Source organism: Budorcas taxicolor, chromosome 4 (assembly GCF_023091745.1).
Source record: "Budorcas taxicolor isolate Tak-1 chromosome 4, Takin1.1, whole genome shotgun sequence".
Classification (NCBI taxonomy): domain Eukaryota; kingdom Metazoa; phylum Chordata; class Mammalia; order Artiodactyla; family Bovidae; genus Budorcas; species Budorcas taxicolor.
This window is the reverse complement of record NC_068913.1, coordinates 32,913,312-32,941,005: the sequence shown is the minus strand read 5'-3', so window position 1 is coordinate 32,941,005 and position 27,694 is coordinate 32,913,312. Positions and strand designations below refer to the sequence as shown.

At 39.9% G+C, this 27,694-nt stretch overlaps 1 protein-coding gene across 1 annotated transcript in view; it reads left to right on the top strand.

Moving 5' to 3' along the window:
* RAPGEF5 (Rap guanine nucleotide exchange factor 5) overlaps nt 1–27,694 on the top strand; it is a 231,026-nt gene that overhangs the window by 161,312 nt on the left and 42,020 nt on the right. The window contains exon 12 of the mRNA XM_052638738.1: nt 24,572–24,650. Coding sequence (XP_052494698.1) covers nt 24,572–24,650 — 79 coding nt within the window. The remainder of the gene's footprint in view (nt 1–24,571; nt 24,651–27,694) is intronic.

Here is a 27,694-nt window from a genome sequence, read left to right as displayed (position 1 = left end):
ATTAATATTTTGCACATTTGAGTAATGTTTGCAACTTCTGCTTCATCAGAGATGGTCATTGTGGAACTGGCCATAATTTTCTGTGTACCGATTACCAGACCGCTTTATACAGGTGGTTTGGACTTGATTACAGACAGGTTATCTGCCATGAAGACACCTTTGAACATGGGTACCAGGTTGGGAGATTCAGTGGCTTGTTCTTAATAGCACTACAGTTCTATTCTATAGCACAGGACTTTATGTCTAAGTTGTATAAATAAGAGTAGAGATTACCGAAGTCAGTACTGGGCCTACTTGGTTTCTTTTTCTCTTTTGTTCTCACTGTCATTAGTTTTTTGTGCCTTCTTGTTGTTTAGTCGCCCAGTCTTGTCTGACTCTTGGAAACCCATGGACTGTAGCCTGCTAGGCTCCGCTGTCCATGGGATTTCCCAGGCAAGAATACTGGAGTGGGTTGCATTTCCTCCTGTGGGGCATCTTGCTGATGCAGGGATTGAACCAGTGTCTATTGGATTGGCAGACAGATCCTTTATCACTGAGCCTCTGGGGAAGTCCTAGTGCCTACTAACAAGCTCCCATACTTAATATTGGGAATGAAAAATCACCCTGATCCCTCTTAGTAATGCCAGCGGTCACCTCCTGTTGGGAAATGGTGTTGTAGCTGGTGTGTTGTGACTGTTAGTCCCAGGTTGTTGTTTAGATTATACCAGCACTGGGGTCTCATGTGTCACTCCTGCCAGGTGCTGAGCAAAGCAGAGAGGACCAGGACTCAGTGGGGTGGCCTCAGTCCTGCTGGGTCAGCCTCTCCTCACTCCTACTCATTTCCTTAGCATTTGCAGGGGACACAAACACATGTGTTTGCAGAGACACCTGCGGGGAAAATGGTAACAATACTTCTGATCAAAGGATAGTTCTATGAAAACGAAAAAATCAACTTTGGAGAGAGATGGATGTGTAATATCATAGGGACACCTAAGTAGAAGTCACACACAGTTCTTCCAAACATCATGAACAGCACTTGGAGAAGATACAACAGAAAGACCCGTATATGGCTTTTGTTGATAAAACTAAAAGAAATCTCATAAATATAAGATCAGTTTCATGTAAAAATGGAAGAAACGTGATTATGAGTTTGTTCTAGTTTGAATACCAAATAAATCGCATATTTTAAAGTAGCTGAGGCCCCTTGTCACTGATAGAGGTGAATTTCAGTTCTTTATCTTGTTCAGGCTGGCAACCCTCATTATAAAAGGCCTATGTATTCAGGGGTCTAATAGAGTCTCGTAAACATATGGAAGACAGATGGAGGAAAATGAGAAGGGGCTGCAATAAAAGTATACAGCAGCGTTTTTATGCTCTTGAGCGCCCCTTTTAGGGAGCTGGAGCCATATGGAGCCGGGTGGAGCCATATGGTGGTCGTCCACATGGCCCCAGTGGCAGTGAGGGAGAAAGGTACATGGGAGGAAATAAATGGTTCGGGTTGGGATGAGCCTGATCTTGATTCTTACATTCCTATACCTGCCAGAGGCTGGGGAAGTTAACCAAGCAAGAGATGCAAGTTATTCCCCATCTCTTTGCCACAAAAGTCACTTCATTGTTAAAGTACAGGTGCACAGCCCAATAGAAGAGACCTATACTCAGAAAGGACAGGTTCAAGTGATTACTAATTGATATTAAGATGCAAGCAGGAAAAAAAGTTTACTTAAATGAGTGGAATAGAAATATGAGATCGTGTATTTTTGTTATTACCTGAATTAAGAATAGAATAGAAAACAACAATTCATATAGTATTCTATCACCATATCAAACTGAGTTTTAAAAGCAAAAAATATTGGAGATGCTTACAAGCAACCTACTAATGATTTTCCTAAATGATTTGACCCACACGAGACTTACTATGCTTATTTTCGTATCATAATCTTCTGTGTGCCTACCTTTCCTCTCTGATAGCACCAGGCACAAAAACCCATCCTTTGATTATCTCTGGAATGAATGAATGAATGCATAATCCTTCATTGTTTAAAATTGAAAAACTATTTGAGTCTGGTAACTAGATATCTGTTGGTGAACATGCAAAGACTGAAGCTGTTTGCAAAGATTTCCTTTTCTTTCAAGGTTCAGGTTCTGACTTGAAGCATTTGGAATGTTAGAGGAAAATCAAGCAGCTCTATCTTCCATCTTCCCAGAAATAGGACAGATATTACTGGGCATTTCTAGCCCAGGAGAATTACATGGAAGGCAAGAAGCAAGAAAACCAGTTTGCTGTGTGTGGAGGAGCTGGGGGGATGGAGGTCTAAGTCTGTGCCACTGCCCTGGTCCACAGTGGTGCCTGCTCCTATTTAACCCCTTCCCCTCTCTGGAAAGCTTGCAGGATGCTTCTGTTAGGAATAAAAATTTCTGGCTCAAAGTGGGGCAGATGGGGGCGACACGCTGTGTATCAGATGGATTACACAGAGAAAATCCTTCTTACTGATTTTTTTTTTTTTTCCTACATCTGCATTATGATGAGTCTACTTTAGGGGAAACATGAGCAAAGGACATTATTTGCTGCCCTGTTTCTTCTGTGTCTTAAGTTGGTTTTTTTTTTCCATCTTTTCAAAGCAAATATGCTTGTGATAACAGGTTTTCAAGAAAAACAGAGACTAGGATAGTGGAAACAGGTAAAGCCTATCAGCCAATGCTTACCAGGCTTGACCTGATTTCTTCCAGGTATGGCTGTTCCTACTTCATGAGGTTACCATTCAGGATACTGTGTACTCAATGTGTGCTGACCACAGTTGAGTCTGTGCGAGTGGGTGTGCTTTCAGTAACATCTATGAGGCTCCTTACGTCATGGAGAAAGTGAGTCCCTTACCTGTGTAGCGAGGCCACCACCTCTGTGAAAGTTAACACCTGGGTTATATCACAGGAGTGACTCACTTAATTGATGGGGCGCCGCAGCTGCTCCCCATCTCCAGCTTAGTAGTGTTTTTGGAGCACTGCGTTGATGGGACCTTGAGTGGAGCTATAACAGGCATGACAGTTTTTCACTGACTTTTTACCTTCTTCCCCCTGCCAACAGCAAGCCTGTCCTGAATACATGATACATACTTTTTTCGAAGGAAAATTAAGAATGCCTTTTTTCCTGATCATTGGAAATGCAGAAGACAATTTAGGTGAACTTCCTTAATTTCCCTATGTATTAGGATTTCTGAAAAGCTGTTTGGTCCTTCTGTTCCAGGCTTTCTTTTGCAGGTGACACGATCTTTTTAAGCCTGTGCCCGCATGGCTGTGCAGGACTAGAACTTTGGGGGCTGGCACAGAGCTTTTAGATGGTTGGGAGGCTCCCCATGGTTTTATGCAGTTAACATGTGTGTAACATTATCTTGGATTTGTCTTTTTATTTTTGTGGTATCATGTGACACGTCATAGATCAATTATAGATCTTATCTGTGGCTGCCTCATTAGCAGCACATGGGGCATTTTTCAAAATACCTATATCTGAATCCCACCCCAGAGATGCTGATTCAGTTGACCTAAGTTGAGACCTAGGCCTTATGGTCTTTGAAAGCTCCACAGGTGATGCTGTGCGTATCAGGTCCGAGAGCCACAGAGCTAGGATGATGACTTTGTCTCCCCACTTTCTTCAAAGACAAATTCCAAGCGTCGAATAGTTATATATTTGCCCCTGGGAGCTAGGGGGTGTCATTTCCACTTTCCTCCACCGCCCTCCCCACTCCCTCTCCTGGGCTCATATCTGGCCTCGTATCCACTGTTACCTGCCCCAGAACCTCTGCAGCCTGAGAAGTTGAGAATCACAAACCTGCATCGTTGGTCCAGCCTCTAAAACAGTTTTGAAAAGAGGAGATAATCCAGGGAGACAGGCTTGCTGGTCACACAGCTCTTTGCTCTCAGTTCTTGGAATGAGGAGGTGATGGTATAGGGAGCAAAACCCATCTGGATTTTTGCCAGGGTCCTGTCATGCCCCCCGGATCTCTGGGTGGTCCTTCAGTCTTACAGCCGAGAACGTTTCCTTCTGTAAGAAGCAACGTTCTGAGGAAGAATATGCAGCCAGCAGAGTAGAAGGGATACTCAGATGAGATTCGAAGGGTTGGTTCCTGGTTCTGGACTTGATTAGTAAACCAGCCTGAGACCGTGAGCAGTTAGTTACACATGAAGTGATTTCTGAAGTGTCTTTCATCACTAAAATGCTTTGGTCCAAAGAGATTTATATCAACCCTTTCCTTTCAAAATATGTCACAGAACTGTAGAATTCTAGATTTGGAGCCCCTAGTGTTCATGTAGACACCTGCCAGAACCTCACAGTCATTTTATGCTTACCTCACCATCACTTAGGCGTGCGCAAGGACTTAGGTCATTTGGCCTGACTTCTTGTTGCTCTTGTCTTCCTGCTGTATTTCTTCAGCCTCACTCAGAGAGCAGTTAGAATGTTGAGGGGTAACAGACTTGGAATTCAAGGCTCGGTGGCCCTATCTGGTGATGATTTAAGCATATTTGTGTAGAACCTGGTCCAGTGGGAAACTTAAGTTCCTTTCAGAAATTATGTTATAACGTTTACAAAGAACAGCTTTGATTTATCACCAACTAGTAAAATATATTTGCAGAGAGTTTTATTACCAGGCCATTTTGGGTTATTCAGAAACAGTCTTTTGCCAGAGAAAAGCAGTGGGTTTTCCCCCCAGTGATGAAATGTACTGCATCCTGGCTCTCAGACTAGCACTCCTTCTGTAATCCCTCTACTTTTAACTTTACACACTGCTCCTGTAATAAAATACAACAGCGTATTTTTGAGTGTCCAGTTTATATATACATGTGAAAGTGAAAGTTGCTCAGTCGTGTCTGACTCTTTGTGACCCCGTGGACTGTACAGTCCATGGAATTCTCTAAGCCAAAATACTGGAGTGGGTAGCCTTTCCCTTCTCCAGGGGATCTTTCCAACCCAGGGATCGAACTGGGGTCTCCTGCATTGCAGGCAGATTCTTTACCAGCTGAGCCACAAGGGAAGCCCAAGTATTTTGGAGTGGATAGCCTATCCCTTCTGCAGCAGATCTTCCCAACCGAGGAATTGAACTGGGGTCTCCTGCATTGCAGGCAGAGTCTTTACCAACTGAGCTATGAGGGAAACTGATATACCTGTGATGAATGCCAAGGAGAATTGTAATTCCTTCCTTCCACGATTATCTTTGGCCTCTGCTATTATGTAGGCACTGTTTTAGCCATGGAGACACAGCTATAAACAGAATACCCCACCTCCTCTGTGGGGCTTACATTTTAATGGGGGGAGTCAGCCAAAACCAAAGCGGGAACCAGTGGATGTGAAATGAACAGGTGCTAAATAACCAATCTCATTACAGGCACTAATGTGGGAGAACTGTATCTATATTTCATTAAAGATAAAAAAGGTATATTTTAGCATATCTAAAGTAGTATGGAGAATTAACATGAAGCTTCTGGTCCTATTCAGTAAAGTTCAGAACCGAAGGAAATAGTTGAAAAAATAAATAGATACAAGACATAAAAGGAATTTGAAGTAGGCATGGATATCCCCCGATGGTACTTGCTTCAGCTAGAAGTTGTAGGCTTTGTATCCCTGTAGTTGCTTGGTATCAGCCGTTTACCTTCCTGACCTGTGCAAATAACTCTCTCAGAGACTCATAACTGGACTAGGTTGCCACTTGAGGTCTTTTTCAGCTTTATGGAGCTGTCAATTTTAAATATTAGGTTAATTCTGTTTGCATACATGCTAATGAAAAAAATCAACGAAAGACTGAAGAAATTCATTAGCCCTGACTCCAGCTGCCCTGGGTGTGCCTCAGATGCAGATGAGAGACCCACTGTTCAGCAAAGGCTTGTTTTTCCAAATAAAGTGAAGGCTTGAAACAGCAATCCACAGTGACAGTGAAAATCCCAAAAGTGCCGTTGAGAGAGCACTAGGAATAAAAGTGCTCATATAAGCGTCTGGTTTCTGTTCTGCTCTGTAATCTTTGTGCATTTGGTTTGGTTTCTTGGCAGTTCCCTTCGCTTCTCTCCTAATTGCTAATATGGAGAACGTATTGTTTTTGCTGATTGCAGTCGAAGTATTAGAAGACTTTGTAAGTTAATATTGACAAAGTGACAAGATAATTAGAATTGTGTAGAAATTTCTTTCTCGGTTGCCTCATGTATGAAAGCAAAGAACTTAGATCACGTGACGTCTGAGGCCCCTTCCAATTTTGAGAGCCAGGATTTGACACCACTCCATTCATCCAAATGTCTGCTCCCTCGAATGATGCTTGTATAGGATGATTACCTCCAGCTAATGGACAGAGACACTAAGGCAGAAGAAGTTGACTAAGGTGCTTCAGAGACAGAGGGATCATTTGAATCTGGAAATGAACCCAGCTGTGTTTGTAGCTTTATCTCAGACATCTTTTCTGCCTAGTTACTAGAATCATGGATAAAAGGCAGAATTGAAGGAAAAAAATCTACCATTCACCTCTAGCTATAAACCTCAAATCGAGCATTTTAGTAGTCACTTCAGGGAGAACTACTCTCCAACACAAAGACTTGCTTCTTGGTCTCCAGCTGTGAGCAAAGTGGCCACTGCATTGGCTGACTGTTTCCAGAAGGTAACACAAGACAGAGGGTGTGAGGGAAGAGGTCCTAATTATCAGCTGATGCTGCATGAGACCACTCACATGAGAAATGATTAAAAATCAGATTTTAACTGAATTTTGTTTGAGGTGTTCATCTTCTGAACTCATCTATTCACACCACCTTTGAACAAGTGATATTATGAATAATAACAAGGGAATTGATGCTTTTACACTGCCAGTAGATTGTGGGTTAATTAATACTCCTGTTGGTAATGAAGCAAGGTGAAATGAAGTGAGACAGAGCTGAAGCATAAGGTCATTAATGTAGGCTGATTAATAATGGAAATGTGGAAGTTTTCATTACAGCATGAGCAAAGGGAAAAGGAGATGTTTCTTGGAAAAGGATATAAGCAGAAATACAGCCTACTTTTCAGGGAAGCTATTCCTGTTTAGAACACATTGGATCAGTGGAATACATTTTTAAAAACGGCATCATTTTCGTGTTTGTACCACATGATCTCTTCCAGGACAAGTATAAGTCTAGAGCACATAGAAACAAGCTACAGGATTGTAGGGCTGTGGGAAATTAATTTCAGGAGGATCTGAAGATAGGAAATGGAAAATGAAGTACACAAGGGGCAAGAATTACCTTAGAAAGTAGACCTTTAGTCTCCTGACTATCAGGATTTTGAAAAACTTGTGCATCTTCACAAGAGTTTTTGGACTTTCTTCTTTGAATACTTCTTTGATATTTTAAGGAAAATATCAATAACTTTATGATGGGTTAGCGTGAAGGCTAGGTCCTGGACACAGGAAGTGAGGTAGAGGGTCTTTGAAAGTTTCCTTTGCATGTTCTAAACTAAATACACATGTGACTGCTTGTTTCTGTGAAGTCTGTCCTGGTGGCGTGTCCTCAACCCCCCAAACCACCAGGGTTTCCCTTTATAAACTGTAGCCAGAGCAAAAGACTTAGAAATGAATGGAGTTCCTCCTTGATTCACCTTTGCACATTTTGTTTGTTTTATTCCCCTTATTTCCATTTTCTTTGCTTTCCCTCTGCCTCAGATGCTCAATTTGGTCCTCATATCTTTCAATAGACAGCTGTGGGGAACCTTAGGTATTTCTTCTTTGTAGTTCAGTAAATTCTAATTTCCTAGAATGGCTAGTGGATAAATTATTACAAATAATAAAATACTCTGGTACACTGAGAGTTGCCATACATACGTGCATAAATTACCAAATTTCAAAGAATCAAAATATATAAAATTACCATCTATTTTAAAATATAAAGCATAAAGGCCCTCTCTAAGTCACAAAGTATATAGAATATCTTTAGTTTTATTATCATGTGAATAAGATATTGACTTATATCTGTATAGTCTCTTTGACATAGGGTGAAAGTTGCTTTTTAAACACAAATCCAGTATTACTTGCAGTTTTTCTTATAAAGATGCGTTTGAGAAAAGCTTTGTTTAGATTTCCCTTTATATTTTGTCTCCCGAATATATATCTTTTAAAAACAAAAGCTGCTACTTCTGTTTTTCTATTTATAGTTCTATAATCTATAATCTCTGTAGCACAGTTTCTCAGTTAATTTGTGCTGATTTTTGTTCTTAATAAACTTTTGGGAGGGGGGAGTTCTTTTTAAAAGGAAAATGAATTTTTATTTCCTTAAAAAGAAAATGCTTTTCTCAAGTCTTAAAGTTTTAAAAATGACCGTGTTTTGTCAGTGAATTTGGGGTATATTGGCACACTTAATATTGTACTTTAGTAGAAACACTTGTGATTTTGTGAGCGTCCAGCCGTATTTCCAGAAACTTGTTTAGATGTGTGATATGAGTCAGGTATTTTTGGAGCAGCAGATTCTAAAATTTCTGGAGATGTGATACTGTCTCAAAAGTGTGTTTAATTTTAGCAGAACCATAGTTTTAATGTTAACATCAGCAAATGAAATTACTCGAGACTGTGTTTAAAGCAATTCAGTGGATTAAAAACAACTCTCTTCTCTCTCCCTCTGTTCCCTTCTCTCCCTCAGAGATCTTGTGTGTCATCTTTACTCTTGATGGAATTAATGTGAGATCATCAAATGATCTTGTCCATATTTTTAAATGCTGTGACATTGTCCTCAGTCAGAAATCTTAGGGTCCTGTCGGAAAATGGAGGAAGAAGTGATTTTTCTGCACGAGAGTGTGTGTTTCAGATCGTCTTATCAAGAAGGAATGCTAGTGAATGGCAGTCTGTTGATTATAATCACCGCATGTTAAAGTCTCTCACAGCGTGTTTCTATCAAATTACGGCTTTAGGTAAAGTGTACAAAGCCACAGAATTGTTGTAATTGACAAGCACATGTCTAAGAGGGATACTCTTCAAGTGAGAGAATTTTTGTCTTTAACACACCTATAACTGAGCTTTTCCTCATTTCTCTCTGCAGTCTTTCTCATTATAACCTTCCCCTCCCATTTCCCATTATCCTCATTTTCTGCCCTTGGGGCTTTCTTGCTCGACAATCAATCGAAACCATTCTTTTCATTCTGTTGGCTGCTTTTTTGCCTTGTACTTAAGGCTGCTGTTTGGCTGTCAGTCCTTCCCCCAAATCCCAGAAATAAATATGAAATGAGACAGAATTGGTAGGTATGGGTGAACAGAAAGTGTGGAAAACTAAAATGTCTTGTTGTAATACCCAGAATATCTTGTTGTAATCTAAATAGTGGCAGAAAATTACTTTCAGAGCAATGCTAAATCCTTTTCTGCTTCACACTTATCCTTCTTGTCTGTTTTCAGCATACAGGATACTTGATGAACCTTCTAATTTTTAAATCTTTTAATCCTATAAATGAGCTTCACTTAGTGTGAAGATGAAAAGCAGAAGTTAAAATTGCCCATCTCATGCCTGGTAGGATGTTTCTACTCAAATGCTCAGTCTAAAAATGAACAGGAGTTTAGGTGAGTGGTCTTTATGTCAGCACTGGTGATAGATAGTAGTTTTAATATTAAAGCATCCGGTATTTTCCTTCTACATCCCTTTCTGTGCCCTAAATAGTCTTGTTATGAAGAAAGATTTACATAGTACTTAGAGCAAGTCAGTCCCCCCCCCCACACACAGAATTTTCTTCCTGTTTTGCTTGATAGCACGTATTTTGTTTTGTGTAGCAGGCTTATGGATATTGTAAATCCAGTGTCACGTGTTTTGTTAAGAAAAAAAAAAAAGAACAGAGAGAATAGGGTGGAGATATTTTCATCCTAATTTTAGCTCTTGTCCCCGGAGTTGAACATGTAAAACGTGACCTCCTGTGTCTTAGTTCGGTTTGGTCTGAATTTGAAGGTATTGCAAAGCCATTTCATTCACCACTGATGACTTTTATAGAAAGATTTTATTAGGCTCAAATTCTGCCATTGCTGATTGGCATATTGTGAGTGCATATCTCAGAATTATTATGACAGTTTACACTATTTGACCGTATTCTAGGGGGGGAGGTTGTTGGTTCTTTTAAAAGGAAATCAAAAACATGCAAGGCAAATATTTCTTTATCAGCACATTCTAGAAATACACAATAGTGAGATTAGGGTAAATTCACAACACTCATCTCTCTTTAAATGTACTTTTCCTGCTTATGATTGTTGAGAAACTTGAGAACAAGACCACATTATTGATACTATATTTGAGTTCCTGACAATTTTCTGTGTGTATATATTTTTTGTGATTAGGCATGGCTGCATATAACAGAAAATCTCGAACAGTGATGTACACAAATATCCATATACTTCTCTCTCATGTGAAAATAGAAATAAAGAAATGCACTCTAGAGCTGGTAAGGCCCATCTGAAATCAGCTAGAATTGTGATTCCTTCCAGCTCTTTGCTCCAGTGTCCCTATATGTTTCTGTCCTTTCAAAATAACATAAACATATTGTAATTTAAAGTGCCATGTATAAAGCGTATAAAGATTAAGTCTTATATTTTTCTCTATAGGTGAGTATATTCACTAATCTCATGTATTCTTTTTTTTTTAATTGAAGTATAGTGGAGTTATAATGTTGTGCCAATTTCTGCTATACAGCAAAGTGATTCAGTTATATACATAAAGACATTTTTTTTACATTCTTTTCCATTGTAGTTTATGACGTATACGGAATATAGTTTCCTCTGCTATGCATTAATCATAATCTCATATATTCTTAGTTCTCAGGGCTTATTCAACTGTAAGTACCTTTCTCTTGTGTAATTTGAACCACTGACTTTATGATTGAGAGTTCTTCACTCCAAAATTCTCCCTACTAGTTGTGAGAAGTATTTTTGGTAAATAAACTTAACATATACAAAGAAGTAGTTCATGTCATAAGGCTTTGAAGAAGTTTTTTAAACAATAGCACAAATTAAAATTATTCTTCTCAGAGTAGGCTGTAGTATACCATTTTATATGTTATTGTATTTTTGGTGATATTTCAGAATTCATACGTGCCCATTGCATATCTGTGTGGATCAAACCACCGTGAATCATGCTAACAGAAAAACTTAAGAATGTTCTTAGGCTTATGAGTAGTACCTTTACTTTAAAACAAAAGAAAACTGACTTATTATTAGAACCATGTGAGACAAGGAATATGTATGAGTTCCTTTAGCCAAAAGACAAAAATACCTTGCCCAGTGACAGCTGATACATGTTTAATGGCCTGTTTACCCAGACGTTGGACTGATAGGTGATAACTGAGGTGAGGGACAGCCAAGACATTGACATGCAAGTCAGTTCTTTTGCTTTAGGAAAGAGTGAACACGATTTAACGTGATTAATGATTTCCAGTCAGAAAACGAAGATAATGGCATCTGGTCCCATCACTTCATGGGAAATAGATGGGGAAACAGTAGAGACAGTGTCAGACTTTATTTTTTTGGGCTCCAAAATCACTGCAGATGGTGACTGCAGCCATGAAATTAAAAGACTCTTACTCCTTGGAAGAACAGTTATGACCAACCTAGACAGCATATTCAAAAGCAGAGACATTACTTTGCTGACTAAGGTCCGTCTAGTCAAGGCTATGATTTTTCCTGTGGTCATGTTTGGATGTGAGAGTTGGACTGTGAAGAAGGCTGAGCACCGAAGAATTGATGCTTTTGAACTGTGGTGTTGGAGAAGACTCTTGAGAGTCCCTTGGACTGCAAGGAGATCAGCCTTGGGATTTCTTTGGAAGGAATGATGCTAAAGCTGAAACTCCAGTACTTTGGCCACCTCATGAGAAGAGTTGACTCATTGGAAAAGACTCTGATGCTGGGAGGGATTGGGGGCAGGAGGAGAAGGGGACGACCGAGGATGAGATGGCTGGATGGCATCACTGACTCGATGGACGTGAGTCTGAGTGAACCCCGGGAGATGGTGATGGACAGCGAGGCCTGGTGTGCTGCGATTCATAGGGTCGCAAAGAGTCAGACATGACTGAGTGACCGGACTGAACTGAATGATCTCCAGTATCTATAATGTCTAATACAGAGAAGTTTATGTAGAAGAAAAAGAGTTTTATGATTTGACCTTTTAAAAAAATTGTTTTCCTTTCTGTCTTTACATTTCAATTTTTAAAAATATAAATATGTGCTTCCCTGGAAAATCCCATGGGTAGAGTAGCCTGGTGGGCTGCAGTCCATGGGGTCACTAAGAGTCGGACACGACTTCACTTTCACTTTCACTTTTCAGTTTCAGGCATTAGAGAAGGAAATGGTGACCCACTCTAGTCAGTGTTCTTGCCTGGAGAATCCCAGGGACAGGGGAGCCTGGTGGGCTGCTGTCTGTGGGGTTACACAGAGTCGGACGTGACTGAAGCAACTTAGCAGCAGCAGCAGCAGTGATCATTAAAATATCTTAAAGCACTGTGAATTTGTGGACTGTCTTAATCCTTCTATGTGATTATCATTTCTACCTTTGGAAAAGTAAATTGGTTGATCTCTTATAGCTGTGTGCTATTGCCAGGTGTTTGCTAGAAAATAAAAACAAAGTAGTATTTGAGTAGGGGTAAAGGAGCTCCAGCGTGCTGGCACATAGATGAAAAACAACTTCACAGGGGCATCTCTGGCCATTCAAGGCCCGTAAAATGACTAGGTTTCTTTATCTATGGTGCTTTCCCCTATCTCAACCCAGAATTTTGTGACTTTCCTGCATTTTCTTTCCCCCTATCCGTGACATGGACAGTTTGGCTTTACACCCTCAGGAGAGCATCGCGCAGTTAGACATTGCTGAGGCTCAGCCCAGCGTAGGACCTGAGCCCCTTCTGACATTAACTTGCATTAACATGGTGGTTTTCCTTACTTACCTCAGTCTTGGTGTCACCATCCTGCAAAGATATAAGCCCTACCTACCTCCTAGGGTGGCTGTGAGGAGCAGAGACCAGCTGGGTGAAGCTCATGATACAGCTGACAGTATGTGGTCCATAAAGAGTGGCTGGTTGTTTTTTTTTTCCCCCCATACAGACTAGCACTGTTTTCCCTTCCAGTGTTTCCCTATCACCCACCAAAACCACCACTAGCTTTCTGGGTCATGGTAAGGAATAGGCGTGGTTCAAAGCAAATTTGAGTCTCTCTGAGGCTAAAACAAAACAAAAACAAGACCGGTCAGCAAAAACAAGACTGGGAGCTGACTGTGGCTTACATCATGAACTCCTTATTGCCACATTCAGATTTAAATTGAAGAAAGTAGGGAAAACCACTAGACGATTCAGGTGTGACCTAAATCAAATCCCTTATGATTATACAGTAGAAGTGAGAAATATATTCAAGGGATTAGGTCAGTGCCTGATGAACTATGGACGGAGGTTTGTGACATTGTACAGGAGACAGGGATCAAGACCATCCCCAGGAAAAAGAAATGCAAAAAATCAAAATGTCTGTCTGAGGAGGCCTTACAAATAACTGTGAAAAGAAGAGAAGCGAAAAGCAAAGGAGAAAAGGAAAGATAAATGCATTTGAATGCAGAGTTTCAAAGAATAGCAAGAAGAGATAAGAAAGCCTTCCTCAGCGATCAATGCAAAGAAACAGAGGAAAACAATAGAATGGAAAAGACTAGAGATCTCTTCAAGAAAATTAGAGATACTAAGGGAACATTTCATGCAAAGATGGGCTCAATAAAGGACAGAAATGGTCTGGACCTAACAGAAGCAGAAGATATTAAGAAGAGGTGGCAAGAATACATGGAAGAACTGTACAAAAAAGATCTTCACAACCCAGATATGCATGATGGTGTTATGATCACTCACCTAGAGCCAGATGTCCTGGAATGTGAAGTCAAGTGGGCCTCAGGAAGCATCACTATGAACAAAGCTAGTGGAAGTGATGGAATTCCAGTTGAGCTTTTTTCCTGCACTCAATATGCCAGCAAATCTGGAAACCTCAGCAGTGGCCACAGGACTGGAAAAGGTCAGTTTTCATTCCAATCCCAAAGAAAGGCAATGCCAAAGAATGCTCAAACTACTGCATAATTGTACTCATCTCACACACTCTGCTGCTGCTGCTAAGTCACTTCAGTCGTGTCCGACTCTGTGCTACCCTATAGACGGCAGCCCACCAGGCTCCCCTGTCCCTGGGATTCTCCAAGCAAGAACACTGGAGTGGGTTGCCATTTCCTTCTCCATTGCATGAAAGTGAAAAGTGAAAGTGAAGTCACTCAGTCATGTCCAACTCTTCGCGACCCGATGAACTGTAGCCTACCAGGCTCCTCTGTCCATGGGATTTTCCAGGCAAGAGTACTGGAGTGAGGTGCCATTGCCTTCTCCGATCTCACACTCTGGTAAAGTAATACTCAAAATTCTCCAAGTCAGGCTTCAGCATTACGTGAACTGTGAACTTCCAGATGTTCAAGCTGGTTTTAGAAAAGGCAGAGCAACCAGAGATCAAATTGCCAACATTGGTTGGATCATAGAAAAAGCAAGAGAGTTCCAGAGAAACATATAATCTGCTTTATTAACTAGGACAAAGCCTTTGACTGTGTGAATCACAACAACTTGTGGAAAATTCTTCAGAATTCTACCAGACCACCTGACCTGCCTCTTGAGAAATCTGTATGCAGGTCAGGAAGCAACAGTTAGAACTAGACATGGAACAACAGACTGGTTCCAAATAGGAAAAGGAGTACATCAAGGCTGTATGTTGTCACTCTGCTTATTTAACTTCTATGCAGAGTACATCATGAGAAACGCTGGGCTGGAAGAAGTACAGGCTGGAATCAAGAATGCTGGGAGAAATAACCTCAGATATGCAGATGACACCACCCTAATGGCAGAAAGTGAAGAAGAACTAAAGAGCCTCTTGATGAAAGTGAAAGAGGAGAGTGAAAAAGTTGGCTTAAAGCTCAGGATTCAGTAAACTAAGATCATGGCATCTGGTCCCATCACTTCATGGCAAATAGAGGGGGAAACAGTGGCAGACTTTATTCTTTTGGATTCCAAAATCACTGCAGATAGTGACTGCGACCATGAAATTAAAAGATGCTTACTTCTTGGAAGAAAAGTTATGACCAACCTAGTAGCATATTCAAAAGCAGAGTTATTTGTCCACAAAGATCTGTCTAGTCAAGGCTATGGTTTTTCCATTTGTCATGTATGGATGTGAGAGTCAGACTATAAAGAAAGCTGAGCGCCGAAGAATTGATGCTTTTGAACTCTGGTGTAGAAGACTTGAGAGTCCCTTGGACTACAGGGAGATCTGACCAGTCCATCCTGAAGGAAATCAGTCTTGAATATTTATTCGAAGGACTGATGTTGAAGCTGAAACTCCAATACTTTGGCCACCTGATGGGAAGAACTGACTCATTTGAAAAAACCCTGGTGCTGGGAAAGATGGAAGGTGGTAGGAGAAGGGAATGACAGAGGATGAGATGGTTGGATGGCATCACTGACTCAATGGACATGAGTTTGAATAAACTCTGGGAGTTGGTGATGCACAGGGAGGCCTGGCGTGCTGCAGTCCATGGTTTCGCAAAGAGTCAGACACGACTGAGTGACTGGACTGAACTGAACTGAGGCTAAAATATGTGTGCTGGGTAGTGGTGGTAGGTGTGGAGATTTGCTTAGATATTCACATGGATGGAATAGTCATCAGTCTGGAGCTTGTAGACTGCCCTTTGCAGTTTTTTAATGACCTCACCAGTCAAATTCCATATCTTTGCAAAGGTTGACACTTTATCCTGCAACTTTGTCTTCAACCTGAAGTAATAGGAGTTTAGTCGTCAGTTGTGAGCAAACCTTTCTTTGTGACTCTAAACCGCAAACCTTCCCTTTACCTGTGTAAGAAAGAAAGCAGTCGTGTGATATTGGAAAGAACTCTAGTGACTGTTCTGGAAACCAGACACAAAGGCATGTCTGCTGTCAGTCACTGGTTAAGATATTTATCCTAGAAATGTTTTCAAACAGAGGCAATATGTTAAAGTAAGTTTTCTTGTATTGGAAGTGTTCAGTTTGCCTAAGGTCTTGTGCAGAATTGCTTAGAAAGAGCCTTAGTTGTGTTTACTTTAAATGAGTAAGTTTGTAGAATATCTTTTTATCTTTAATATATCTAGCTATCATGCCAGTTCTTAACTTTAAAATAGGCAGTTGAGTATCCATTGCTAAACTTTGTTTAAAGTAGCTTTTCTAGTGTCCCTAAAAAATTTTTTTTAACCAGAAACAAAAGTAAGCTAGTAAATAAAGTTTCACTTGTCTGAAATTCAGCGCTAGTGATTGACACTGACCAAGGGGGGAAAATTAATACTCAGAATGGTGATATATTTCAAGTTTTGAAAGAAAGTTGATAATAGAGATTCTGCTTAGTGCTTAGGAGATAAAAATGTCATACCTTGTTTTCAGTTTATTCAAGGCTTAGAGTTACTGCTTGAAATAACCAGGCCTGCAGTCCATGTGGTTGCAGAGTCAGATATGACTTAGTGACTGAACCACAACATCCAGACCTGAGACTTGTGATTTAAGATTTAATGTATAAATTAATTTTCTTTTGTTTCATGAAATTTTAGAACATTTGCCAGGTACTTAGGAACACAGTTTGTATCTTAAGAAATCATTGTGTGGTGTTGATTGTACAAGATTCAACAACTCAGTTCAGTTATGTTAGACTGAGCAAATCTTTGATATTAATTTTTGTTGGTAGATGCTGGCAGATTGGTATTTTAAGCGTCATAGTCGTGATAATTATATTCTCATATATATATATAATATATATTCTCATATATACTGTTAAGTAAAACAATATTTGCATTGATCATGAAGAAATTTGACCTCCTGGCTCATTCGTGAGAGCACCTGCTGTTGCTGATCAGAGTTGCACAATTGCAAGGAGAGTCTTTGGGGAGAAACAGTATGCTAGATGGTGTGAGAGCTGGTTGTCAGAACATCTGTAGTTTTTTTCAGTCCAACTAGAGTGTGCCCCTGAGACTTACCAAGGGGCGTATCTCTGGTCTGGTCTCAGACCAGAGACCATCACACACCAAATCCAGTGACCTTTGGATGCTCTGTCGCATGGACCTCCCTCCAGCAACTTTGGAGACTTTCGATCTGCTCTCTTTTCCAGTCCTTTCTTGTTCGTTTCTATTACACTTCTGTCTCCCAGTTCTCCAGTTTCTTTTTTCTCCTCTTTTTTTTTTTTTAGTTCATCTTTCTCTTGCCATCACCCGAATGTGAACTTCCACCCCAGCTCAACCCTCAGCCCTCTACTTACGTCTTCTTAGGACTGTTGCTGAAAATTCACGTTGTTCCCAACCTGTCTCTTTATACAGTAGCTTCTATCTTCATCTAGCCTTCGTTAGCAAACTCTGGTCTTTGATATATTGCTCAGTAGTTTCACTTAAAGTAACCTAGGGAATCCAGGCTCAGTGCATTTAAAAATAAACTCATCCTCCCTCCCCTTGCTGCTATGTCACTTCAGTCGTGTCCGACTCTGTGCGACCCCATAGACAGCAGCCCACCAGGCTCCCCTGTCCCTGGGATTCTCCAGGCAAGAACACCGGAGTGGGTTGCCATTCCCTCCCCTTATTTGTCCTTTATCCCCACTTACTTTTGGGATGTGGCAAGTGTAATCTGTATCTTTCGTCACTTCTGACCTCAAAAGTCTCTGCTCACTTTTCTTTTCATATAGAATGAGCCCCAGATACCTTAGTCTAGAGCTCAGAGACCCTGGGAGTTGGCTCCAACGTGCTTTTTTAGGGTTTCTGTTTCACCATATGACCCTTCCATTACTGTTTCATAACTATACCATAGACTAAGACTGGCAAACTCACATGTCCACAGCCAGTTCAGGTGAACAACAGAAGCCAAGCAGAGTAGAAGTGTGCTAAACTGGGAGGCCCCTCTGCATAAAAAGTGCAACTCAGCTCTAAACCATGGTTGCCAACTGAACTGTGGACCTGGTGTTGCCAGATTTCTGAGTTTTAAATATTGTCTAGCGCAAAACATCTTTAGGAAGAATCAAGTCTCAAAGACCACTGGCCTATGACTCAGCCACAGACACACACCCATACCCACTCCTTTGCTTACACACTTAATTTCTTTCTCCTCCAGTTCTTCTCAGAAGTTCAGGGGTCATGTCACATGCCACCTGTTTGGTGAAACCTTCCTTGGCATACGGGAGTCTCTCCTTCATCCCCTATGACATCCATGTTGGTACTGCTTGGTGGAGTGTTACCTAACTTAGATCATGCCATGGACCAGCCACTGTGCTTCCCTGTATCAACCCCTAGTGCCTCAACAAATGCCTTATGTATAGTTCACCCTCCCTCTGCACACAGTACACAGTTTTGGTTGGTTGACTGGTAGCACTTGGAGAAACGGGTAAGGACAGACGTAAGTAATTTTACTTTAGGAAACTAAAGAACAGATGAGCTTCCCCCCATGGCTCAGTGGTAAAGAATCTACTTGTAATGTAGGAGATGCGAGTTCGATCCCTGGGTCAGGAAGATCCCCCTGAAGGAGGGCATGGCAACTCACTCCAATATTCTTGCCTGGAGAGCACCACGGACAGAAGAGCCTGGCTAGCTACAGGTCATGGGGTCACAGAGAGTTGAACACGACTAAAGCGACTTAGCATGCATGCAAAGAGCAGAACGCATTTATTGTGTGCTTGAATCTGTTGTGATTCTGTGATTATTGTGATTCTTGAATCTATTGTGAATCTGTGTGTACCAGATTCTTTGCCAGATACCTTAGCTATCCTGTTCCATCTGACTGAACTACAGCTCCGCTAGGTGTGGATTTAGGTGATTGTGCTAAGGCCCAGGGGGTGAGGTACTCTGCTCAAGGCTCCCCAGGTGGGAAGCAGGGTCTCTGACTCCCTCTGCACACTCTACATGTCTTCTGAGCTTCCCAGCAGACATGGCAGATCCATGAATTGTGCCTGAACGCAGCAGCTAATGGGGGCTGGGACAGCAGGAGCTCACCGGGCTGGCTCCTCTGTGACGACAGAACGACCTGCAAACGTGACCCTTTCTCTGTGCGGAGAAGATAAAAGCACTGCTGTTAATATTCCACGCTCCTTCTTGTGACATTTTTAAAAGGCAGCGTGTGGAATTAAATGTAGCCAAGAACATAAAACCTGCTGCACTCAAGTCATTCTGTCCTAAAGAAATGCGGTGGGATTCTAAAACCAAATTTTCCGAGTTAAAATGAAAACGGATTATATCATTGGAAGAGTGCCATGCCATCCCTATCTATAGTCATTAAAGGGATGACTTTTCAAGTTTAATGTAGAAACAGCATTAAATGAATACGCATTTCTTGTGTAATTGATATCTAAAAATAAAGCTATATCTCAGGATTTGGCAGTTTTAAAATGGCTAAGCAGTACTGTGGTGAAATTGTAAAATTCTGCAGGAATCAACTGAATTTAAAAGCTGTAGTAAACAGCTGCATTTGACTTCACGAATACTGCTTTTTGAAATGTGAAATACACTGAGCAAGAGGCACAACTCCTATCAGAGGCCTAGCACTTGAGCCTATGATTCAAGCATGAACATGAAATTATTTTGTTTGTGCTTAATCAGATGACATGGTACATTTTGGCACTGCTTCTCAAAAAATAATGGTAAGTTTTAACATTCCAGGGCCAGAAATAGGCCCTTTCAAGTACAAAGCTTTTCTTGGTTCCTTGGAATAAAGGTTAAGTCAAGCATATTTTAGAGCACCTTAAATTTCATTGCATCTGACGTAGAAATACATGTGAAACAAAACTACCAACAGTACTTTAGGTAATATGAGTTAATACAGAAATGTTGAATATTCACATTACCTTACATAGATCAAATGGCTCTAATAAGCCATTGTCTGTCAAAACCCCGTTCATTTGCTTTATTGGTAATTTACTTTAACTGGTGAGTGGTTTCATTATTGCAGTGCATTTTGTTGGCGAGTGTTGGAAAATAAAACTGAAGTAGATTTTTCTAATTGCTCCTAAGTCACCCTATACTCATGATTTCTGGACTTCAGAGTTTTGTTTTGTTTTTTCTTTTTTTTTATATCTGAAAAAAGAAAAAGGCATTAAGCTTAGAATTTTTGGAAGCATTTAGACCATTTCCTTTCATATCAGAACTCTATAAATGGATCTATACCAAGCCAATTACCATTTCACCTTGACATAACTTGGGGATGTTCTAGAAACCTTTGTGCTTTGTAGAAATAAAATGGAAAGTTTTAGTGCTTTATACACTTAAAATGATGGAAAAAATTTTAATTTATGCATAAAAGAAAAATACATTCAAGTAAAATCAAATAAAAATAGACAGTTCTTTTCTTATGCCTTTAAGTTTAAAAAGTAGCAGATGATCGGGAAAAGTTCTGTATTAATTAACATCATGGCTAATTATAGACACAAATTTTAGAGCTATTCTTTAGATTTTTACAGCATATTAACATATTTTATTTCAAGTTACGTAGTCTTAAAACTGTAATATTTACCTTCCAGTTTTGATTGTTCTTAGCATATTGCTTTTATACTGCAAAAAGTAATTATTGTAATTAAAAATCCACTACAAAATTTTGTATTATTTGTGGGAAGAGGGGGTATGCCCAAAAAGGTTAGCTGAGTATTTTTGTCAGTGATGAGCCAAGAACTTGAGATTAGATTTAGTGATTTTATTTAATGGATAGAACTTCAAAGACAGGTTTTTGGTATATTAATACCTAGGTATTCATTAAACTAGAAATAAATGAATGCATCTTTTTATTCAGAATGTGAGTCTGTGTGGCAACTATGAATGTGTTTAAGTGAAAGATATTTTTATACACAAAAGTGCTTTTCTACCTAGGGTCTTAAATTACCATTAATTAAGCAGTATATAATATAATATATAATTATAGTGTTTTAATATGGTTGCCAGTGGATTTGCTAGTCTTTCTAAATGGCCATTGTTGGCTAATAGTCTTCAGGGGATCATTTATATAGCCATTGTGCTTCTAAAAATATGTCTAAATACCAATGGGACAGCCTTTTTTTTGAAGCATGGCCATTAAAATGCACTTCTATTTGAAGTGTGTCTTTTTGATTAAATCACTCAATTACTTTCATATGCGGCAAAAAAAAATACCAGTACTGAAAAGAATAAAGGAAAGCTCTTTTTATGTAGAAAATTGTCAGAACAAAATGGTAGTTATATAAAGATTTGAATTAGGAGTGTTGGGAATCTGTTCTATTCATAAGGAATTTTAGCTGTTCTTTTTGTTAGATTTTTAACTGGAGATGTTTCTATATAGCCTCATTGTTTTTACTTTAATTATTATTTCTATGGCAGGGAGATAATTAGGTAAATGCTGTTGAATATTAAATATGCTAGTAGCTTCAGGGAAAATAAACATTTCTGGGTCAAAGCCCTCAACAAAATATTATCTTGTATGAGCTGGTTAATGGAATTGAATGCCAAATGGTTTTGCCACCATCCAGCCAAACTCTCAGAGTCACTCAGTTCATCATCTAAGACTGTTTTGGAGTGGAATGGCTGCTTATGTCAAAGTTAATGGTGTTCTTTTTATTTTACTAATACAGTTCTTTATTGCATGAAATACTGTATATATTATTTATAGGTATTTCCAGTATGGTGTTCTTTTTAATGTGACTTTTTCATGGAGTAAAACTTGATTAGAGAATATTTCCAACCCCATTAAATTAGCTAAGTGTAAGAACATTCCAAGGGGCTTCCTAGGTGGCTTGGTGTTAAAGAACCCGTCTGCCAATGCAGAAGATGCAAGAGATGCAGGTTTGATCCCTTGATCAGGAGGATACCCTGGAGGAGGAAATGGCAACTCATTCTAGTATTCTTGCCTGGACAGTTCCATGGACAGAAGAGCCTGGTGGGCTACAGTCCTTGGGATAACAAGGACACAGTCGAGCAACTGAGCACACACATAAGAACATTCCAAAGCATCTGAACCTGAGTGTCACACCAAAAACTTTATATGCTGACTTGTATGAGGTACTCAGTGACGTCACCCACTGGCTTCTGTGTATTATTTGCTCCAATCTGTAAGGGCCCATTGGAAAGCCTAAAGTAATTCTAGGCTTCTTTGAGGTCCTTACTGCCTGTATCTAATATTTAATGCAAAAAAGACAACTTCTAATCAGATCAGAGAAGCTGAGGATTCTCATCAACCATATTTAGTACAGAGAAATGTCCTAATTCGTGAACATTATTGTTCAGCAGCATCCCAGAGTGATAGTTGGCAAGTTAGTTTCCCAGAGAACCTAGGGGTTCAGACGTCACACCATTGTTGGATCTTAACTTCATCTATTTAAAACCCTGTAATGAAAGAGACAGAAACATTTCTAATGTACATTCCAAAGTTTTCACTAGGAGGCCAGTGACTAACTTGCGCTGTGGGTTAACTAGCTTGGGGATAGATTTTAGAATAAAATTTCTTCTGCCTTTTTGTGCATAGATTGGAAACTTTTGTGAGCAAGGACCTAAGTAGAGAACTTATTAATATTCTGCTATGAACTTAGGCTGCATGAGTCCACTTGCATTTGGTTGTGCAGCCAGCCACAGTCCCGCAGCTTTCCTGTGCTGGCCTTAATTATATGTCCAGCAAGGCCTTGGCACATCTGTTTGAGAACTTGCTTTTTCCACAGACTAATAGTAATAGTGACTCTTCACATACTGCATGTGATGCAGTCTGTGTAAGCTTAGGCTTATTTTACATTTTAGGTGGCATTTTTCAAATTTTATTTTATTTTTTAGTGAGGAATCCTGTTGCTTGGGCTTCCCTGGTGGCTCAGACAATAAAGAATCTGCCTGCAGCACAGGAGACCGGGTTCGATCCCTGGGTTGGGAAGATCCCCTGGAGAAGGGAATGGCAACCTTCTCCAGTATTCTTACCTGGAGAATTCCATGGACAGAGGAGCCTGGTGGTCGATAGTCCCTGGGATTGCCTAAAGTCAGACACAACTGAGTGACTAACATTTTGACTTTTTCACTGTTTCTTATCTGAAAAAAATAAATACCTTTGAAAAAAAAGTCCCTAATCCTCTTCATGAACACCTCTGATTCATTTTCATAAAGAGCTTCTAGAAAGCAAGAAGTTTTGGTAACCCAGTACCATTTGCAACCACTTTACTACTCTATGTAGATCAAGAGTATCTTGCTATTTTGTAGCATAAACAAACCATGGAAGTAAGTTAACCCCTGCAGCTGATAGAGGGCTGCAGGTGTCATTCACAGCCTCTTCTTATCAGAATTTTATATTCTTCAAAACAGTCTGTTTTGCACTGATAACTTTTAAAGGAGAGTTGCTGGTTATTTCTAAAAGTATGGAATTTTTCCAGTCTTCAAAATGGAGCTATAGAGTTCTGTTCTGGACAATTCTTTCTACTTTCACATTTGTAGTATGAAAGAGCATCAGTGCTATTAAGTACACAAGCTCACTATTCATAGAATTTAGTACTATTTCAGATAGCTAAAATTTTGGTATCCAGAATGTAAACAACATGAAAGCTAAATAACAGAGTAAAATGAATTTTGAGATATGGAGAGTAAATAAAGACTACTATGGCAAAATGTCTGCTTTGCATTCTGAACATAAGTCTTTCTATCAATTTTGAAGTTTATTGGAGTTTGCCTGTTTAGCAGTTCCATATGACACATAAGCTGGACTTTGTAAAGAGCACTAAGCCAAAGAGGCAATAAAAATGGGACCTGTTTGTGTTGAAGAGGTAGAAAAGGAATTAGGAAGGAGTATGTCATTATCCTTTTTATCTGCTCTCCATTTTTAACTGGACTCAGCCCTGTCTCTCTTCACAGCAAGAAGAAAATCACTCTTCACTTTCCCAACTTCTTACAGATGCTTTCAAGAGATAAAAGTGAATGGCCTTGGAGATTGCCGTGGATCCTCTGGCTTTTATTATCCATTGTTCTTACCCTAGACTTAGGTAAATGGCTTTTGTGCTGTGCTTACTCGCTCAGTTGTGTCCAACTCTGCGACCCCATGAACTGTGGCCCACCAGGCTCCTCTCTCCATGAGGATTCTCCAGGCAAGAATACTGAAGTGGGATGCCATGCCCTCTCCGAAGGATCTTCCTAATCTAGGGTTCAAACCTAGGTCTCCTGCACTACAGGCAGATTCTTTACCATCTGAGCCTCCAGGGATTAGAACTTATGGGTGTCATTTCCTGTAGTTCTGGAGTGCATACTTCGGAAATCATATAAAATTTATTTTTTTAAAGCACATTTTTTTTAATAGATTGGTTTTCCATAACATCTGTACCCACAAATATAGATGAGGTTTTAGGAAAGGAAAAAACAGATGACAAAATTATATGTTTAGAGAGCCTTGTAATAGAAAAGAAATCTCACTGCTTGAGGCATTCTATATAAAGAGTTTTTAAAAGTAACTTTAATAAATGTATTTTGTGCTAAAATTCTCCTAACCTTACCCCTCCCACTGCCACCACCATTTATCATGTTTCTGCTGTGCACACTCTTCCAGAGCCTGGCCAAGCAGCTTTCCCCTCTTATCTCCGATTTGCTCACCTTGTGTTTGTTTTTCCTTTCTTTGCAGCGACTCTCCTTGATGACTTCCTTCTCACGTACACAGTCTTCATGACAACTGACGACTTGTGCCAGGCGCTGTTGAGGCAATATCCTTCATTAGCTTCAGGATGCTGTGTCGGCTTCCTCTCAGACAGATGTCTCACATTAGGAATTAACTGCCGTTCTTCATTTACTCAAGCCCTCAGTAGAGTGTGGCTGTGTTAAATATTAATGTCATGGTAGCCAAGGTGAAAGATGAAATGAGACAGAGTATGCAGGGGGGACCAGAGATGCAGAGCTGCTGTTTTCACATTCTGTGTCGTGGGTACATTGTGTGTTGATACTATGTTTTCTTCAAACCTGTGTCACAAGGCTTTAGAATCTAGAGATGAATTTGGCCTACTGGGTAAACCCCAGAGTCAAAAGGTTGAGTGGATTGGCAGTAACTGAACTTACAAGACAATCAATCAGTTAGTGCCAGCCCACATGGGTGGGGAAGCATGCGTGTGATAGTGTTTTTCTGGGCAAGTGTCCTAGGGAAGACAAGGATTTCCCACTTGGGCGGTCTGACCCCCCACTCCCACCCCCAATCAGCTGTCATCATTTCAGAGCTTTGTCAGGGCACGCTGTCTTAGGATGATGGATGTGATTAGAGGGTTAATGACCAGTTAAGGAGGCTTTAGAATTGCATACACTGACTAGAAGAGATGCAACAGATCAAAGGCCAGGAAGCCATGCCATGGAAACGCCCGCAGTTTCCCAATGAGTGTCTTGCCTTACAATGTTTAAGAAAGAGTTTTTTCTTTATCAGAAGTCAAGCCATGAAGGTCACAGGAAAAGACAAAAAGAGCATTTGCATAAGTAGAAATAATGCAAGATAAATCTTTATATTATGCCTTTCAAGAGAAAAACTAGAAGAAATGCATACTTTAACAAATTCTTTGTGTTTGCCTGAGTTTGTTTCACAGGTAGACATCAAAGAAATCAGATGTCCTTGATGTACTTTTTTTTTTTTTTTTTCTGAGTTAGTTTTCTGAATTAGTTGCTTTAATTTCATGGTGAAATAACAAGGATTATAAGTATTTCCTGCCCGCCCCCCCACCCCCCGCCAGCTGTATCCATTCTAAAATATTCAGTGTTATCTATAACTTTCCTCCTCTATTTTTAAATTTTTTATTGAATTATATTTGATTTATAATATGTTAATTTCTGCTGTACGGTAAAGCGGTACCATTTATATATATATATATATATATATATACACACACACACACACTGTGCAATATAATATAAATACTATTCTATGTGTATATATATATATATATAAATACTATTCAGTTCAGTCGCTCAGTCGTGTTCGACTCTTTGCGACGTCATGGACTGCAGCACGCCAGGCTTCCCTGTCTATCTATCACCACCTCCCAGAGCCTACTCAAACTCCTGTCCATCGCGTCGGTGATGCTATCCAACCATCTCATCCTCTGTCATCCCCTTTTCTTCTCACCTTTTCCTCTCACCTTCAATCTTTCCCAGCATCAGGGTCTTTTCCAATGAGTCTGTTCTTCACATCAGATGGCCGAAGTACTAGAGTTTCAACTTCGTCATCAGTCCTTCCAATGAATATTCAGGACTGATTTCCTTTAGGATGGACTGGTTGGATCTCCTTGCAGTCCAAGGGACTCTCAAGAGTCTTCTCCAATACCACAGTTCAAAAGCATCAGTTCTTTGCTGTTCAGCTTTCTTTATAGTCTAATTCTCACATCCATACATGACAAATGGAAAAATCATAGCCTTGACTAGACAGACCTTTATTGGCAAAGTAATGTCTGCTTTTTAATAAGCTGTCTAGATTGGTCATAACTTTTCTTCCAAGAAGCAAGTGTCTTTTAATTTCACGTCTGCAGTCACCATCTGCAGTGATTTTGAAGATCAAAAAAATACAGTCTGTCACCGTTTCCACTGTTTCCCCATCTATTTGCCATGAAGTGATGGGGCCGGATGCCATGATCTTATATATAGTATTCCACTGTGTATAAATGCCACATCTTTTTATCCATTCCGTCCTTGATGTACTTTTGTGGGTTGGGGAGACAGTGGCTGAATTATGTTTTAATAGCTACAAAGGGGACCTCTCTGGTGATCCAATGGCTTAGATACTGCTTTCCCAATGCAGGGGGCCAGGTTCGATCCCTGGTCGGGGAACTAGTTCCTGCATCCTGCTGTTAAGACCCAAATAAATACTTCTTTTAAATGAGCAGATTATAAAAAATGTTACAAAGTCTGATACAGAATTATCCCTGTTTTGCTATTATATATTGGCATTAAAGAATATAGAATCCTGTCCAGTAACCCTAAAGCCTACCTGTCTTTGGTGTCATAGCATTTTCTATTTCTAGTTAATTTTTTAATGTGTCCTAGATACTCAGAAACGATAATTTGGGAGGCAGAAACACTAGGCTGTTTTGGGAAGTGCCAGGCTTCTGTCTTATTCCTAAGGTTTTAAGCATGTTGCCTTTGAGGTTGTTATTTTTATTTAATTTTAACAGCATAGTTAGTTAACACATTGTCATTGTATACAAATTGGGGAATGCTTGTAAGTATAATAAAAATAATTCATGTTCTCTGAAATCTCATTACTTTAAGAAGCCACTGTTAACTATCAGTATATATCTTTCCAGGCAATGACCATGTAAATAAACATAGTTAATAGAAATGGATGATCCTCACATACTCTTGTCTTACTTGCTTTCCTAATTAACAGTATATTGTGGATGCCCTGTGTCAGCAAATAGAGTGCTGGACCATCAGCCTTATGGCTACAAAAGAGTCCTTTAAATGGATATGCAGTAATTTATTTAACTGTTTTCAGTGGTTGAAGCCTTTAAGTTACACCTATTTAACGTTTTTTTATCTCAGGGAAAATTAAATTAGCAGCCCTTTTTACTTACATTTGTACACTTATCCGTTTCTTTTTTTTTTCCATGTAAATTCCTGGGGGTGGACAGTTGAATCACACCACAAATTATGCTCCAGAAATCTATGCTCATTTGGCACTACTTTAGAATGTAAATTTCTGAGGATGAAAGTGTACGTGGCCTACTTCTGATGTCATCTTGATGGAAACAGTGTCCACCTATGTAGTGAGGCCAGA